Consider the following 17,434-nt stretch of genomic DNA (forward strand, 5'->3'; position numbering starts at 1 on the left):
TGACGGTGACCAATCAGGAAGAACGTTGCATCATCTGAGGATACAATGGTGTCTAGGCCATTTTCGTTGGATTCCCGTTCCGCGTAAGCAGTCGCGTTCGCGTGTTTCTACGGATAACTTCGAGCACGATAGTGACATTACGAGACGTGACTGTGTCGCAAGATTTTTCAAGTGAAATAATTGTACGTGATTAATTCGAAGTGCTATTGCGTTGAAGCCGCGACTCCTGCAACGAGAAACGACGTAATATCGGGCGACGTTTTTTGGGACGTTGACGACGTTGACGGTAACGGCGACAACGGCAGATCCAGATGCCTTCTAGACATTGCTACGATCGTTTGTGTATCGTTCGCGTACGAAAACTGTGATAAATCGCGCAATGTGTCTGGCCGTTATATACTTTCAATTGTGAGAGAGCGGCGAATAAACGAGAGAGAGAGAGAGGGAGAGAGAGTGGGCGAGTGAGTGAGTGAGTGAGTGAGTGAGAGGGAGTGAGTGAGTGAGTGAGAAAGAAAGAGAGAGAGAGGGAGAGAGAGAGAGTGTACGAGGGCGAAGGAGAGCGACCGAGCGAGTAAACGAGCAAGCAAGAAAGAAGAGGATTGCAAGCGAGATCGATAAGTGTTTCTCTTCATACGGATGCCGTGTAACCGAGTTCGTGTATAGGTAAGTGTCTTTTTCCATAACCACGAAGATAATATTACATAAATGCCTGTAGCGCTAATTCATCTGTTCCGCTGCGATTTTTCCATTCGCGACGAATATCGGTCGATCTCAGACGAATCTTAGCTTCGCGCAAATACATGAATGTCGTCACTTTCGCCCTAGATTACACTTCGGCGTGGCGAAAGTGTGCTTTTTCGTTTAAGACCGTCACCTCGAATTCGCGACGTTGCGTTTTACCGCAACACCGAACACGATAATATTTGTGCACTTGGCGTTAAATTGCTGATGATTTTCCTCATTATTGGTGAGTCATCGAGTAAGATGCTGTTTATTTTGTCTCCGTACGCACAAATATTTCAACAGATTACGTAGAATTCGTTGGCATATACGTTTCTTTGAATAATTATCCTACGAGAGATATATTTTACTTATAAGTAGCAAAAATCAGTATTGTCGGATTATCGTGGAAACATTAGTTTTCACTTAAAAAGAAAAATTTTTCGTCGTATTTAATACGTTACGTATCGGCCTAATTTTATGTAACTTGTCCACGCCGCATGGCATAGAACGCATTTATCGAAACATTTCAACTTTTCAAAGAATATTTCGTCCCGTTACTTTGAATACGTAGAAATACATTACTGACGCATTGGGGACCTAAAAAGGGTGTATGTCAATTGTAGATGGAAATTTTCTACCTGAAAAGGACCGTTAGGAAAGTTTAGAAACAAGTTTTTTTTACTCTTTAGGTGAGTCATGGTTAGATATCTTTCTGTGTCTGCCATTAAAAAGCCATTAGGCTTTTTAGAATCTTAGAAACAATAAAAGAAAATAGAAAATCCGTAATAGTAAAAGGAATTGTAGATGGAAATTTTCTACCTAAAAAGGACCGTAGCAAATTACTTTCGGTTTTCTACCTGACTTTGAAAAAAAAAAAAAAACTCACGAAGGTGGGTTATTTATTGTTTTGACTCTTAGCTTTTTTAAATTTTAAATAAATACCTTCTGTTTGGAAAGAACTGTTTAAAAAAAAAAGGTTTTAGTTTTGATACTCACTGCTTAATATTGTAAAAAAAAGCCATTAGAAATTTTTAGAAATGAGTTTTTTATGTGTCATAGCTATTCGTCACTTGTTCGTCTGCAAAAAACGTTTTAGAAAATAAATTTTCTATCTGATTTCGAAGATACGGCCGTTAGAAAAAACTATCCAGCGTGCTATTGAGATTTGGTTGTCAATGAGCTTTACGTGGACGATAACTGTAATCGACGATAGGTTGCAACGAATGTTATATGAATATCGCGCGGTATAGTTCACACTCGTGTGTAAGCAAAAGAAGCTAATAGTTACGAGAGATCTGTTTATTTCGCTGATATATGAATTATTTTCTTAATTTTGCATAAGTCAGCTATTCTTCGCTTGCCATTCTTTTTAAATCGAAAAGACAGAGAAATATTTTTATTATATAATACGAGCATATTTTTCTTTTGTGTTACAGTTATAGTCTGAATTCTTGTCTTTTACCAAGATCAGTTTATTGGCGGTGATTCATCAAAATGACATCGACAAAATCTAAGGAAATCGCGGATGAGTATATCTCATCTTTATCTGATCTTACGATCAACAGTAAACCTCTTATTAACATGCTTACTATGTTGGCGGAAGATAATATTGACCATGCGCCAGCAATAGTGCAAGCTGTTGAAACTCACCTGCAAAAGGTAATTTATTCTTTATAGATATTATTGATCTTTTATACATCTAATAATGTACTTTTAACTATACTTTGGCATATGCTTATTATTATAATTACATAAATTTAGATCTATTTATCTGAATAGAATAACAGTTTTTCGGAAACATAAATAAGATACAATGTGATTTTTATATACACATGCACATATATATATACATACACACACTAACATATTCTTGAAGAATGTGATAATGTATATTCTGTTAATGTATAATATACATTTTTGTATGTAAGATGTCTGAAAATTATTGTATTTCTCCTCAGCCATTTATTTTTTTGCAATTTTTTAAATAAGTTTTTACAAAAGAATTTTTATTATTTGTTATACTATTTTAATTTTTTATTCCATTGTGGCAATTAATCCACCGATAAGGTATGTTCAAATAAAATATATTTGCTATTAATAGAAAAAAAATATATTTTACCATTTAAATCATAGATATAATTGACTTGTGTGTGTGTGTGTGTGTGTGTGTGTGTGTGTGTTATATGATTTACATGGTTTATATTATAAATTTAATTTAGTAACATTTTAATTTTTCACATTTTAAACATCTATATGACTAGACTTCTTGTCAAGTTAAAAAATCGACTTCAAATTTGGAAATTCATGTATAATTGGAGAGAAATATAATATTTATATAAAAATATAATAATTCTCTAAAATATTAAATATATGTATTTTAATTTAATAAAAGTTCTTTTAATTGAGTAATTCGTGAATTTATATTCTTTGCATGTAATAAATTCAAACAGTAAAATTAAACAGTAAAATAACTTATTATATTCTATCAGGTGAGAAGCGATATCAAGTTGCCTGTCCTATATCTCATCGACTCGATTGTCAAGAACGTGAATGGAGATTACCTGAATCTTTTCACACAAAATATAGTGAACACGTTTTGTGGAGTATTCGAAAAGGTAATATATTTTTTAGAGTTCCTATAAGATTATCAAAGATCATCTTTCCTCACGGGTTGTGTCATTGACCGGGAGTAACCTTTAATTTCTATCTATACATAGTACTATACATAGTACAATAAGAACTCAACATACCTATAAATTCAACTATACCTCTGATCTCTCAGAGGTGCTTCATACAGAAAGATTTCATAGTACATACAGAGTTGGCTGGTACTTAATATTTCATGGTGATGTAAGATAATTGTTTGATCAATATAGCATCATTGACCTCGCGTCTTCTCTGAAAGGCTTCATATACTGTGTATTGAGTTTGCTAGTTCTTTATTTTAGCTGACATCTCGAATTCAGTTATACGAAATTATAATGAAATTTGAATAAGAACAATTATTAACAGGTTTTTATCAAATACATAGCAAAATTCCAGAAATATAGAAAATACTCTTGAATTATGAAAAAATTTACCCTGTATAAAGCACTTGAATTATGAAAGAATTTGTCCTGTATAATTATATTTTATAATAATAAGCCTTTAAGGTTCTTATTATTATAAAATAAAATGTCCAATGTTATTTCCAGGTGGACGAGAATACAAGAGCTAGCATGTGGAAGTTGCGGCAAACTTGGAACGACGTATTTCCACCAAAAAAGTTATTTTCATTAGATGTGCGAGTACAAAGTATTGATCCTGCATGGCCAATCACTGCCCCTTCTAGTGGTATTTCTTCCGGATCCATTCACGTTAATCCACGATTTCTTTCAATGGTAAATTTAATGCACGTTTGATGAGAATGCATTTCTTTTTCGTGATAGCATGATCTAAAAGAGTATTAATATTCTCAGCCTCAACAAGCCGCAACATCGATCGTACAACCGATTGTGCCACCTGTTAAATTACCACCGGGAGAGCCAGTAACAACAACGGAAGCAGTCATGCGTGAGCAACTGCTGAAAAAGCAACGAGAGTTATTGGAGTTACAAAAGAAGAAAATTGAGTTGGAATTGTTGCAGGCGAAAGCAAGTTTAGAGCAACAACAGAGACAACTCGATAAGCAAGCTGGAAGCTTGAAGACAGAATCGGTAAGTTTATTATTAATACATGTAAATTCATATAAATAACAATTTTCACATATAGAGCTTTTTCTTTATATAATTTTGATCTTAATCATTATACTAGCCTGATATATTTAGAATGCCAGTTATTAGAAATAATGGTCCGATTTTTATGAAAAATATTAGAGTCGCTAACAGTATTAGTGTTCTTTCGCATTTAATATTTAAAATAGTTGTAAAAATTGTATAGATGTAATGTTTAGGCTAAAATAGTGTAGGATATTTATTTTTTATACTTAGTGTTCACCGACACAATAGTATTTTTCGCGCGCAAAATAACGGCAAAAGCAAAATATATCAATATTAAAAACTCGTGTTATATATAGAGACAATCAAGTAGATTTTAATGTAACATCTACCATGTTAAGTTAAATGTATGTATCAGTTTCGAACTTATCATTATAATTAATATCATTATCATTAATATAACTTATCATTATCATTAATATATTGAAGTATCATTATCACTAATATATTGATCACAGTTTTATTATTAGTTCTAACGTATCATTGTTTTACAGTTTTCTTAAATAGACAATAATTTAATGTTTTTTATTATGATAGGTTACACCCACTACACAAGTTTCGTCAACTAAAGAGCTAACAGTGCAAGAGAAACCTGTTACACCCATAGTGCCAAATCAAACGACGAAACAAGTAGCAAAACAGGTAACATTTCCAATAAGTTGTTAATATTATGGAGGTAAGAAATAACAAGAGGGAAGATATTCTTCTCTTGGTCTGTCTAAGCAGACGTAAGAGGAGAACAGTAAGCGCCATATTGGTGTAGTCTACCAAAGCGCGACAATAAAGTACAAAACGTCATATTACTGTAGCCAACCAATCACATGGTATATTTACCCTCACTACCTAAAAAGCTTTACACTCCCTCCTGTTATTTCTTACCTCCGTGGCTAATATCAATGTCTCACAGAGACTGTGACGATTAAATACTGGTAACTGTTTTATTTGTTCCGTTAGTTCCCCGCGGCAGCTGCGTCACTTTTAAAGAATGCAGGAGCAAACACCGGGCCACGAATTGCACCAGCTAGTAGTATAGCAGTAGCGTCGGCTAAGCCAGTATCACGAGATCCACGTTTGAAATCCACTCCTGTTCAGGATGTGGCAGTGCCAACTGTAGATCCTCGGCAACGCGTGGGTACGACCAGTCCGAAGGAATCGCGGGGTGAAGGTCTAACGCAGTCAGCGCCAAATATAAATAATGTACTTTCAAACCAATTAAAACAGCAGTTACTTTCGAAACCGGCTGTAACTAGCACTACCAACAAGCCTTCGCCAAATCTCGCTGGCTCCGATGCCCCGGCGATAAACAATAATAATAATAATGGTAATACGAACGTGAATAATAATAAAAATTTCAGTGGTAATGCAAATAAAGATGCTGTCTCGCATCGAACAAGTCAAAAGAAAGACCCTCGATTGTCTAGTAATAGTAGCGGTATCCTAAACGGTAATAGTTCCAAAAACACCCAAAGTCTATCGGTTGGTAGTAATAGCTCACCGTCAGCAGGATTGTCAGCGAGCAATAGAGGAAGTGGAGGCAGCGACTCCAAATCGAAAGACTCGAAGAGTTCGAAAGACTCACGCGGCTCTTCGTCGTCTTCGACAGCCGACAAATCTTCCACTTCCTCGAAATCCTCGCATAGGAAAGTAGGTAACAAGTCGCGATCCAAGCCGCCACAGTCGAATGCAAGTAAGAATACAAAACTCGATAGAGATTCGAGTCCGATTAGGTCCAAATCTCGCGAGAAAGACAGCGGAGACAATTCACCGTCATCCTCACGTACCTCCCCGCAATCATCCTCCTTCCAAGCCTCTAAAAACCGCAAGAAGAACACGAAATCCCGCAAGCGTAGTCCAAGTCCTCCGTACAGAATTCCCAGGCGGAACGATGCGAAATCGAGTTCAAGTTTGAACAGTTCCGGCGGTGTTACCGAGGAGGAGCAATCTGGTTCGCTTATAGTATCTCCTCCTCATCCACCCACGTTCAAAGAAATCAGACCGAATACTAGACAGAGAAATTATGTAAGGCGAAATAAAGACGGCAGTCTTAGTCCGGAACATTCTCCAGCCAGTGCTGGAAATGCTCAGACCGCTACCGAACCGACATTGGAATCGTCTAGCAAAGACGAGGATCTCAGAGCGCCGCTGTCACTCCCTGGTACCGCTGTTTCCGTACAAAGTAAGTCAACAGCATATTTAACAACATATAATTTATATGTAATATCGTGTAACATTATACGTAAGAATCTATTATCATTCATATAATAATTTAATCGTGCATGCAAGAGTACCGATCAATTTTCACATGTGCTTTCTTTAGTTTACTGCTAAAGATTCCGTCTTAAATATTTTTTCATAAAGGTGACTACAATGTTTACATCGTCTCTGGTAGCAATTGTAAGACTGTAACAGGTGAACTCTTAAAAAAAAATATCTATCTTTTTGTACAAACTTCTCTCTTTTTCTATTTCTCTTGCTCATAAATGTATAATTTTGCTGATTCTGAAAATCTGTTAATGTGAATTTCCTTATTAGGAAAGTTTTCTAAGAATATAATTTTAAAGTGTAATTAGAAATATATAATCAAACGGTAATATTAAGCTAATATGTTCCTTTAGTACAGCTCATTTTTTCTTTTACAGAAGAGGATTTAGATCTACGAGTGTTACCATCTGTTAGCACCAACAAGAGGTCAAGTACTGAGCACCCAGAGGCAACTACCTCTAAGAAAATGAAGACTGAAAAATTCGATGCGTAAGTATACATTTAGTGTACAGAATTTCCCAAATCTGGGTTGCATTCCAAAACGTTCTTTTTGAGGAAAATTTTACTCAATAACTATAGTTTACATTACATATACTATAGAGTATCGAGTGAAATTTCCTCAAAAAGGACGTTTTGGAACCCTGGTGAATCATAAATTTAAGTAACTTTTTAATTAATTCACTTCGTTTTATCTTTGCAGTTTATTCGGAAATGAGGATGTGGACTTACGCACTTTAACACATCCTAAGGCCTGTCGACCTCGGACACCTCCGCCGCCCGTAATTTCTGGGGAGGATGGGAAAGACGGCTGGGCGAAGTTAAAAACACCAACAAAGAATGAAAGAGATAAGCAAGCCAACAATACCGACGACAAACGTGAGAGAGATCGTAACAGAGACCGATTGGGACGTCTTCGACTCTACAACAAGCTTCCGGAGGACTCAAAAGAAAGAAGAAGAACTTTGTCGAACGAAGAACAGGATACCAGACCAACACGTAGAAGCCGAGACAATGATAAACCTGAGAGAAACGAAGACAGGAACATTGAAATAATAATGAAGCAGGCAGCTGAACAGCTGAACCAAGGATCGATCACCAAGACGCAATACAACACTTTGATACAGGAAGTGTTGCACATGAGCGAAGACCGAAAATTGCGGGCCGCTCAACGCAAGGAAAAGGAGAGTGGCACTATAGTATGGGAGAAGAGCGTCAATATGGACATTTCTGGACCTGGAGATCGCGCCGCAATGCATCAACGAAAATCCATTAGTCCGTCTAACGACAAAGAGGTAATACGAAACAAGGAACACCCTATGCCGCGAAATCCAAACGGTCCCAGGTGGCAAAATCAACCTTGGCAGCAACCATGGGCGCATCCACCGGGACCACCATACGGCGGGCCACAAGGACACTTCAATTCAGACATAAGACCAGTCGTTCCTTGGCAAAATCCAAGACATTTTGGACCAATGAGACCGGATTATCCTTATCACGGCTTCAATCACAATATGGGGCCCAGTCCACGCTTAAGTATGATGGGCCCGATAGGCCCCAACGGTCCGATCATGTCGAATCTTCTGTCAAATGGTCCGATCGTGCCAATGGGAATGGCGAATCCTCCCATGTCGATAGGATGTCATCCCGCGATGATGATGAACAACGGACCGATGAGCAATCTCATGGCGAATCCAAACATACCACCTTTATCGTCTGGTAGAAACGTGTCGCCGAACACTGCATCCAAGTATGATCTCGAGGACAACGATCAAAATTACGGCAACACGGTGATGAAGAATCAAGGACCGCATAGTCGTGAATTGCCGACGCCAGATCCGAAGTTGCTAGCTGAGATTTCGAGGGACACTATGAAGTCTATTAATATCGATAATATACCACGAGAGATTCGTTATTACGGGCAAACGGGTGTAGTTTTCATGAATTGGGATGATCCACGGGAGATTGGTTTCCAAGATGGAATAAGAAGAATATTAATTGACGAAAAGGACACCATAACTTGCGCGTTCAACGATCAGTACAAGGAGTTTATATACGAAGGAGAGGTTCACAGGTATGAATATATCATTACACGTCTATCATGCATATGTACATATCGATATAACTTAAACCGAGATATGAAACATCTCGACACTCGAGATATAACACAGAATTTTTATCTTTTTCAGAATCAAACTTGGTGCGCCCACTCGGGAATTGTATATCGACGATCGCTGGTACGAGTGTTACTTCGGCGGTATGGCGATAACGATTGAACTTAGTGGCAAGAAGGTCAGTGTGAAGCTGGAAGGCCCACCACCTCAAGTCAAGATCGGCACGGTGAAGAGAACGGATCTAGTAGTCGCCAAAATTAATCTCATCATCAACGCACGAAATATGGTGCCAGTTTTCTTGGACGCGAAGCCGCAGATGTGAGTATATATATACTTATTCTCACCGTATGAATCATTAAAACTTACATATCTTATAATTATGCATTTTATTTTTCGCTTTTGCAGATTTGAAATTGAAGGAAAGCCTCATACACTGGAATTTACAGACGCATTGCTAACAGTTCTGCTAAATGGACGGCCATTCAAAGTTGAATTTGGAGGATTACCAAAACCTATTATCGTCAGAGACAAGAAACATTTTATTAGATTCTCGGTGTTGCCAAGAGGTGTACGCGCTGGTTATGTTAAGATCACCGGAATGAGAGGCGAAGGCCCTATCGACTCGCCACCGACTACACCTTTGCCGGCTCTGAAACTTAAAGTAGATTCTACTCCCACTCTGAGTCAATTACCCATCATAGAACATGAGTCCACATCGCAAGATGGTTCGGATCGTACATCTCCTCCGAAGCCAGGTAAGAATGAATATTCCATTTTTATTACGACATTCCTGATTCCTCTGATTGTAACCATATTGAATTACGATGTTAAGAACGAAAAATCATAATTATAAATCATAATTATAATCATAAATTTTCTTTGCAATTATTAAGAACATTAGTATCAAATTTGATTCTGTTGAATGCAACCTGACTGGTTTGTATTTGTATATTAAATATATGTGCTTAATTTTACAGACTTACAATTGGATATGCTATCATCGGTTCTACCATCAGCAATGGCTCCATCATCCGGTTTATCTTACCAAGCAGAACCCGCAGAGAATCCATCCGTATCAGCAGCGCCAGCATTATCACTTAGCATGAGCGAATTGTTCCAAAGACTCGTCGAAACTGGTATTATCGTTCCAAATCTTACAGAACAAAAGAAACCAGAAGAAGAAGAAAAGAAAGAACCTGAGATTACTCCTATTACCTTCGATAAGCCAGAGACTCTCAAAATGTAAGTAATTAAAATATATATGATTCAATGTATCAGCACTCCAGATAAAATCGGATTTTGAATATTAAAATGTTGATCTCTTTTTGCAGCAAACAACCGGCTATATCCACAGCGCTATACAGCGGTATGCAATGTAGTTCTTGTGGTGCGAGATTCGCTCCTGAATTAGCTACTCGATACAGTCACCACTTAGATTGGCACTTCAGGCAGAATAGGCGTGAACGTGATTCCGCGCGAAAAGCACATTCTCGGCCATGGTATTATTATGTTAGCGACTGGACACAATTTGAAGAAATGGAAGATTTTGAGGATAGAGGTACGTGCTTTTCCCTTCAGCTGAATATAGATATGCAATTTTAAGACATTTTTTAGAATTTTAATTTTTCGTCTGTTGCTTTCTCGAAAAGACTGAATTTACTATATGATCGATCATATTATCTGAATTATGTAAAACATCAATATTTCTCTACTATTTCCTTGTTTATCTTCTTTAGCGCAAAGTTGGTTCGAGACTGAGAAACAAACGGCAGAGACGGAAGGTGTAGCTAGCGATGATTCGCCTCAGGAAATGTTGCAACCCAGCGTGCCAACTGGCAGCGACGAGGATTCACGGTGTCAAGTATGCCATGATGCATTTGAGCAATTTTATAATGAAGAAAAGGAAGAGTGGCATTTAAGACCGGCAGTTAATTATGAAGAAAAGAATTACCATCCACTCTGCTTGGAAGATTATAAGGTAGGTTTCCCTCTCCTAGTCAATAAGTATATTTTAATTTTATTTATTGCAGTGATTTCTTTCAATAAAATTCTGGTAAAAAAAAACTCTATGTTTGTCCATATTGATCATATAAAAAGTTAATGATAAAATTTTGCATTACATCTGAAGTTTTGCGATACTACTATGTGAAAATAAACTGAAACTTCATAAACTTATTGATTAGATACTTAGAATTAAGGATCTCATATTTTGTGTGTAATGCGTGTAATCTGTATTTCATCCTTATTACTCTTCCGGAAAGTTAGAAAGAAACCACTGTGCATTAGCGTTATATCTTATTAACGAAACTTCCATTTGTTACATTCTTGCAAAAATAGGAAAAAAGTCTAGCGGTATGTGATTCTCAATAATTCATATTCATGGCACATATCACCTCTTATAACATTTCTATTGCTTGTAGTAATAGTGCAAATGTAGAATAAGTAATTACCACATTCGCACATGTCTCTGTTTTCACAAAATTATTTAAAACAAACCTGTCCAATTTCATCAAGCGAAGAAATTTTCAACAACACTTATATACTATAATACACTTATGTAATACACTTATATACTATAATACACTTATGTTAATATAATATTATACTCCGTGTTTGTGTATTACATACACATGCACATAACACATCTACACATAGGGCATGCTCTTTTATTTTTTATCGACAATGGAAAAGCGTTTAGGTGCCAAGATATAAGCAGGATTAATTTAATATATACAAAAGATACATTATTTTACTTGATCTTCCACGTACATTAATATCTCTCTAGCGTAAATATGCAGGCACAAGATCAACATTTAAAATTTTGTCTGAAAAAAATATTTGAACGTTTTTAATGAATTTCATTTATATTCATATTTCATTCTATAATTGTTGCTACCTACATTAACTGCAGACTGGATGACGAATATAGTTGTAGTTGACATTAATATTGATATTGTCCTTTTGTTGATCAATAAACTAATTTGCTATATTAAAACTTTAGAGGGTATTGGAAAAGTCAACCTTGGGACTCGAGGAAACAGTTATGGAAACCGAAGAGAGTAGTAAAAAAGAATATTCCGAGGAAACAGCAGCCAAAGAGGAATCTAAACAAGAAGAATCCGAAACAGAAACATCGAATAAAGAATTCATATCTATGGAAACGTCGCATCAAATAGAAGAGAATTCTACGGAAACTACTGAATTGAGAAATAAAGAAGAATCTTTGAACGCTGAGAATTCGGAAATTACGCAAGATAATACCGAAGAAATAGAAAAAGCGACGGAAGAAATCAACAATGATTCGAACACAGATGCAGAGAACACTGAGCAAACGTCTGACGCACCTGTGACGAATGAAGAGGAAAAATCTCAGGACGAAAATTCAATATCGTTCGATAATATTAAAATTAAAGAAGAACCAATGGATGATATTAATGAACAGCCCGAAAGCGAATTATTCGAATTTGCTAACGTAGAAATTAAAGAAGAGCCTATGGATCCTGATACAGGTATGTATAGTTACCTTTTTTGCTACAAAAGAAAACTTATATTTTATAAAAGAACATTATATAATATAAAAATAAACGATTTTAAATATATCTCTTATATATCTCTATCCCACAGATATAGATGGTACCATTATAAATGGACCAGCCACAGTGGATACAACTTACGTAGCGGTGAAGAGTTCCATCGACGGAAATGTGGAATTAGATTCGACACCAGCAACTATTCCCGCGGCACCGCCGCGAATCAAAATCAATATCACCAAGCCACTGAGCACTAATAAGGAGTCGGAAGAGAAGGAAAAAGTGGTGGCACCTGAGACGCCGGTCGAAGAAAACGCGAAGCCTTTGGTGCCAGCTTCTATTAAACCGAGTTTACGCGGCAGGAAACTATCAAATTTGCCGCCCGTGGAAAAAGGACAAGAACTGTCGGGACTCTGTAGTATAATGTAAATATATGTAAGTATGTGTATATAAAATTTAAAATACGCCTCTGTGAAAAGCAAAAAATGTATTAAAAAGATTTATATACTTTTAAGACATAATATTAAAAGTTAATTTGTATATCGCATAGTTTTATGCTTGTACGACATGATAATATATTTAGTAACGAAAAAATTGCAACATTCGCTCGCATAAGATTCACAACGCATTCAGTATTCAATAAAAAAAATTATAAGATTCTTGTGAATATGTATGTGTCGTAAAATTGACCGAAACAACTACATCCTTTCTGCAAGTGTGTTGACTGTGTTTGTAAAAAATGTTTCTACTTTTTACTTAATATATTAATCTCTATACTTTCTTTTTTTTTTTTCATACAGTGGGGATTCTCTCCCGTTTCGACAAATGCATACACAAAATTTCGCTTACAATTTTCTTCTACTTAAATGAGTTAGAATCTTTCATGCGTACTGTCATGTCGTATAAGTTAAAAATATGTGAAATATGCATGATGCGTGCAAATATAAACGTATCATGTAATAGCGCAAAAAAGCATACTTGTATATAGATAATATAATATAAAAAGATATGATATTGTAGCATTCCGAATATTGTATGTTTACTTGTTTTTAGTTGCACTTTCTGTATTTCAAATATTACATATATGTGTATATATCGATCTATACTTGTCAATACATACACGTATGTATAGATATACATATATGTATACGCACATATGTACGATGATTTATATAGATATTGAAAAAACGAGACTTTCAGAAGATGCAACTGAAAAAAAAGAATTTATCGAATGCAGTCATTTTTCTTGGGGACATTTGTTGCAAGTTCTGTAATGAAGCATACAGTGTCCGGCTCGGCAATTCTTTAAGAGTTACATACATATATACATTTGTACTTGTATAAAATGCAACCAATAACGCGATTAATGTCCGATGCGTTCGTATGTAGAGATTACGCGATTCATTTAAAGGTGTACAAATTATGTGATATATATATATATATATATATATATATATATATATATATATATATATATATATATACACAAACACACATACACATATAGCTGTCTATTTGTAACTTGTAGATATTATATTAGCGAAAAAACAATGACGATTAAGATGTTGATTAAGAAATCTACTGCAATTAGATGAGCATTATTTTGTTGTATAAAAGACTTGTTTACTATAAGTTCGACTTTCTTTCAATTGACACCTTTCTACGAAACCCTTTTGGTATTTATAGCTGTAGTGCTATTTAGGGGATGGATTTGTATCCATAAATAAGAATACTTGGAACAATAAAGACATCAATGAAAAGTTATTTTTATCTTTTATGATTGATATTCTGTCAATGCTCTAGTATTAACTGCTATTATTTTATCACAATAAAAAGAGAAAAGACAGTAGAGCGTAAATATAAATATTGTTTCGTTCTTATCATATTTTTTAAATATATTTTCGCAGTTATAAGTATACATTTGTTATAAGTACAATTCTTCTTAATTGACTTTTCTCTTCGTATTGTGATTTTATATTAATCTTAGTTATTTTGTCTAATTATAATAGTTAGTATTACATGTAATTCTCTTCTTTAATATTCAATAAAGAGTTATCGTTATAGAATTATTTGTTATAGTATAATTTTACCCGAAACCAATAGTCTCTTCAGTAATTTAGATAATTTTGATGTTTTATCATATGTTAAAATATATAGAATTAAGAATTAGAATCGAAAAATATTTCATTTTTCAAATAAACAAGTATATACTAATAAAAATTTGAATAAAAGTAGAAAAGAGAAGAGTTAATATTACCCATGAAAATGGGAGATACTTTTGATAAAACGATTTTTTTAAAGCAATTTCATCATTCCCTACAATTGTGTCATGTTATACGTGTAGTATATTCATTTTGAGTAATTATTTTGAGAAAGGTGTGCATACACATATGTACATTTTCTCTAAAGTAGCATAAAAACTTCTGAAAATTCGTCACATTGTCTTTTTATCTGAAAAAAAAAAAAATTTTTCAATTTGCTGTGTATATTAGTATACACAGCCATATTTTTGTTGGAGGGGTGAATTAAATAACATCACAGACCTGAAATCTTTATTCATAGACTGCAATTATGAGGCCATCTGGGGAAAGGCATAGTGTCCTTAATATTTTGGATCCCCAGAACACATTGTAAAAATCTTTCGAATCCCATTCCAAAACCGCCCGTCGGTACGTTTCCGTATTTACGTAAATCTAAATACCATGAAAGATTCCCCGTGGTAGGTAGTTTTAGCTTTAATTTCTCATAATCATCTTCGCGAATACTGCCTCCTACCAATTCTCCCACATCTGGTGCCAGAAGATCCAGTGCTGCTACCTTTTAAGAAAATGATAAATATATTTATTTAAAATATACATACGAGAGATACTTTGATATTTATATATTTCTTTTTTCTCAAATACTGACTCACCTTAGATGGATCATCTATACACTCTTTCATATAAAAAGGCTTATTGTTTCTTGGCCAATTTATGACAAAGATTGGTACTCCACCGTTATATTGTACTAAAAATAATTCATGTTTTTTTGAGAATACCTCTCCATATTTGATAGGGTCATCTAATTGATTTGCATGGTCAGTTAGCACATTAAATGCTTCATCATACATTAAACATCCAAATCTCTTATTCAACCATTGTGGTTCAGGAACACCCATTGATTGCCAATCTGAGGCTCCCTTCTCAATCATTTGTTTAGTAACTTCTTTTACTAAGAGCTCAATTTCTTCTGTCAACTCTTCAACACTTGTAACAAAAGCTACTTCTGTCTCTAACATATAAAATTCTGATAAATGTAATCTTGATTTGCTATTTTCTGCCCTGAATGTAGGCCCAAAAGTATACACTCTTGTGAGAGCTCTGAAAAAGTTTTAGAGATACATTTTGTATCCAACAATTTGACCCAACAATGTAAGGAATATTACTAATCTTATGTATGAGAAGTTAATCACCTTGCTACCGTTTCTAAATGCAACTGTCCAGAAACAGTAAGATAAGTAATTTTATCAAAATAAATCTCATCTTTGGACTGGCCTTCCTTTTTCATGCTTTTAAGGATCTCTTCAGAGTATGCATTGACTGAAAACACTTCTCCCGCACCTTCACAATCATTAGATGTCAATATTGGTGTGTGTATATTTATAAATCCCCTATTTCTTAAATGATCACCAATTACAGCAGTAGCAAGATCGCGCAATCTCAATAAACTGCCAAAGTTTCGTGTTCTTGGTCTTAAGTGCAAATACTGTCTGATATATTCTTGATCGTACTTTTTTCTTGGAGCAAAAGGATATTGATCCTCCAGAACATTGCACGTGCCTATCACGCGAATATCAACTGCACGTAGCTCAGTTTTACCATTAGGAGCTAGAGATAGTTCTCCTTCTGCACTGATGCTACTTCCATAAGTCAAATTTGCAATTTTAAGGGATTTTGGTATAACAACTTGTAACATTTCACAAGTCGATCCGTCGGAAATGTCAACAAAGACATAATCCTTCATCTTTCTCAGTGTACGTACCCATCCCTAATTACAGAGACCAAAACTTGTAAGTAGATTAATCTGATAGAGGCTATTGTGTGTAAGTTAAACGCAATGTCAAAAATTATGTTATTCATCTGAATGTAGTCAAACAATGTTTGAATAAGGAAGTCAAAGGGGTAAAGTTCTTTTTTTCTTAGAATATTGATAATATGCAAGATCCCGGATATCACAATCGCCCAAACGACGTCAAAGATATTCGAGAGATGTTATTAATGTTTCGGGTATCCTCTGGAAATCTATTATGCGTCTTTTGAGCTGCCGTATTGTCCGGAACGTAAAAAGTCTCATAATGGAGAGCATCTAACCTGTACTTTCGTACGTTTTCCAACCACTTCTTTCGACGTCACGTCTGAAATTGTCGAGCATTTGTGTATACCGCACTTAACGATGTCAATCTTAAAAGGATATAATCTCCTGACATATTTCGAGAGCATTTCTGAAGGCAGGTTACTCGTGACGACTTAATTAGTTCGAAAATCGTTTGGTTGCACAAAGAAATTCAAAATGGAGTCGTGCGTCGAGATTACGCGCGAGTAAAGGTGCGATTTCACGCAGCGAATAAAAGTTGACGTTTCACCTCACTCTATCAATTTTCACCGAAATGGCGAATGTAGCGAATAAACGCTCAAAGTTCGACACAGTCCAACTTTTAGCGAATAAAAGCTGGCGTTTACCACCACTTCATTAATTATCGCTAAAAAGACGAATGAAGCAGATAAACGCTCAAAGTTCGACACAGTTCAACTTCTAGCGTTTTAACTGGATCAAGTGATTGTAATTAATTAAGTGAATAAAATAGGCCATATAAACTTGGTGAAAAATTTTTCATCTATAATTATGTATGAAATTTGTCCATACATAATTATGTATAATCGTATAACATTATATATCATTATACACAATTATGTATAACAATATGTATAATTACATATAAATCTATGCGTAATTATGTAAAATTATATATGAATTTATATATATAATTATACATGATTATATGTATTAGTAGAAT

At 35.1% G+C, this 17,434-nt stretch overlaps 2 protein-coding genes across 3 annotated transcripts; one reads left to right on the forward strand and one right to left on the reverse strand.

Annotated features, from left to right (window-relative positions):
• The first annotated feature begins 31 nt into the window (after positions 1–31).
• Positions 32–14,145, forward strand: LOC116848371. 2 transcript variants are annotated; one of them, XM_032824365.1, is made up of 17 exons: positions 32–663; positions 2,160–2,382; positions 3,213–3,338; positions 3,918–4,103; positions 4,182–4,418; positions 5,016–5,120; positions 5,433–6,654; positions 7,118–7,229; positions 7,441–8,811; positions 8,927–9,169; positions 9,257–9,606; positions 9,829–10,093; positions 10,183–10,409; positions 10,588–10,829; positions 11,189–11,203; positions 11,853–12,360; positions 12,476–14,145. In XM_032824365.1, the coding sequence occupies exons 2-17, from the start codon at positions 2,218–2,220 to the stop codon at positions 12,808–12,810; spliced, it is 5,709 nt and encodes a 1,902-aa protein (XP_032680256.1). In that variant the 5' UTR covers positions 32–663; positions 2,160–2,217; the 3' UTR covers positions 12,811–14,145. The 2 variants fall into 2 exon arrangements, with proteins under 2 accessions (XP_032680256.1, XP_032680257.1); XM_032824366.1 differs by lacking the exon at positions 11,189–11,203.
• A 113-nt stretch (positions 14,146–14,258) lies between these two features.
• LOC116848372 (probable asparagine--tRNA ligase, mitochondrial) lies at positions 14,259–16,969 on the reverse strand. Its single transcript, XM_032824367.1, has 5 exons — positions 16,731–16,969; positions 15,833–16,407; positions 15,293–15,740; positions 14,925–15,198; positions 14,259–14,832 (listed from the first exon to the last, which is right to left on the reverse strand). The coding sequence occupies exons 1-4, from the start codon at positions 16,857–16,859 to the stop codon at positions 14,938–14,940; spliced, it is 1,413 nt and encodes a 470-aa protein (XP_032680258.1). The 5' UTR covers positions 16,860–16,969; the 3' UTR covers positions 14,259–14,832; positions 14,925–14,937.
• Positions 16,970–17,434: the final 465 nt, after the last annotated feature.

The sequence above is a fragment of the Odontomachus brunneus genome, unplaced genomic scaffold (genome assembly GCF_010583005.1).
Source record: "Odontomachus brunneus isolate Ranch 3 - 2012 unplaced genomic scaffold, Obru_v1 Obru_scaffold_094, whole genome shotgun sequence".
In the NCBI taxonomy this organism is placed as follows: domain Eukaryota; kingdom Metazoa; phylum Arthropoda; class Insecta; order Hymenoptera; family Formicidae; genus Odontomachus; species Odontomachus brunneus.

Bases quoted from the DNA above. Each gene is read 5' to 3' on its own strand.
- LOC116848372 (XM_032824367.1), bottom strand. From the start codon at position 16,859: ATGCTCTCGAAATATGTCAGGAGATTATATCCTTTTAAGATTGACATC. The intron at 16,408-16,730 runs GTTAGATGCTCT...CTCTGTAATTAG, and splicing joins GAAAACGTACGAAAGTACAG to GGATGGGTACGTACACTGAG. The intron at 15,741-15,832 runs GTGATTAACTTC...AAACTTTTTCAG, and splicing joins CATTTAGAAACGGTAGCAAG to AGCTCTCACAAGAGTGTATA.
- LOC116848371 (XM_032824365.1), top strand. From the start codon at position 2,218: ATGACATCGACAAAATCTAAGGAAATCGCGGATGAGTATATCTCATCT. The intron at 9,607-9,828 runs GTAAGAATGAAT...TTAATTTTACAG, and splicing joins TACATCTCCTCCGAAGCCAG to ACTTACAATTGGATATGCTA. The intron at 10,410-10,587 runs GTACGTGCTTTT...TATCTTCTTTAG, and splicing joins GGAAGATTTTGAGGATAGAG to CGCAAAGTTGGTTCGAGACT.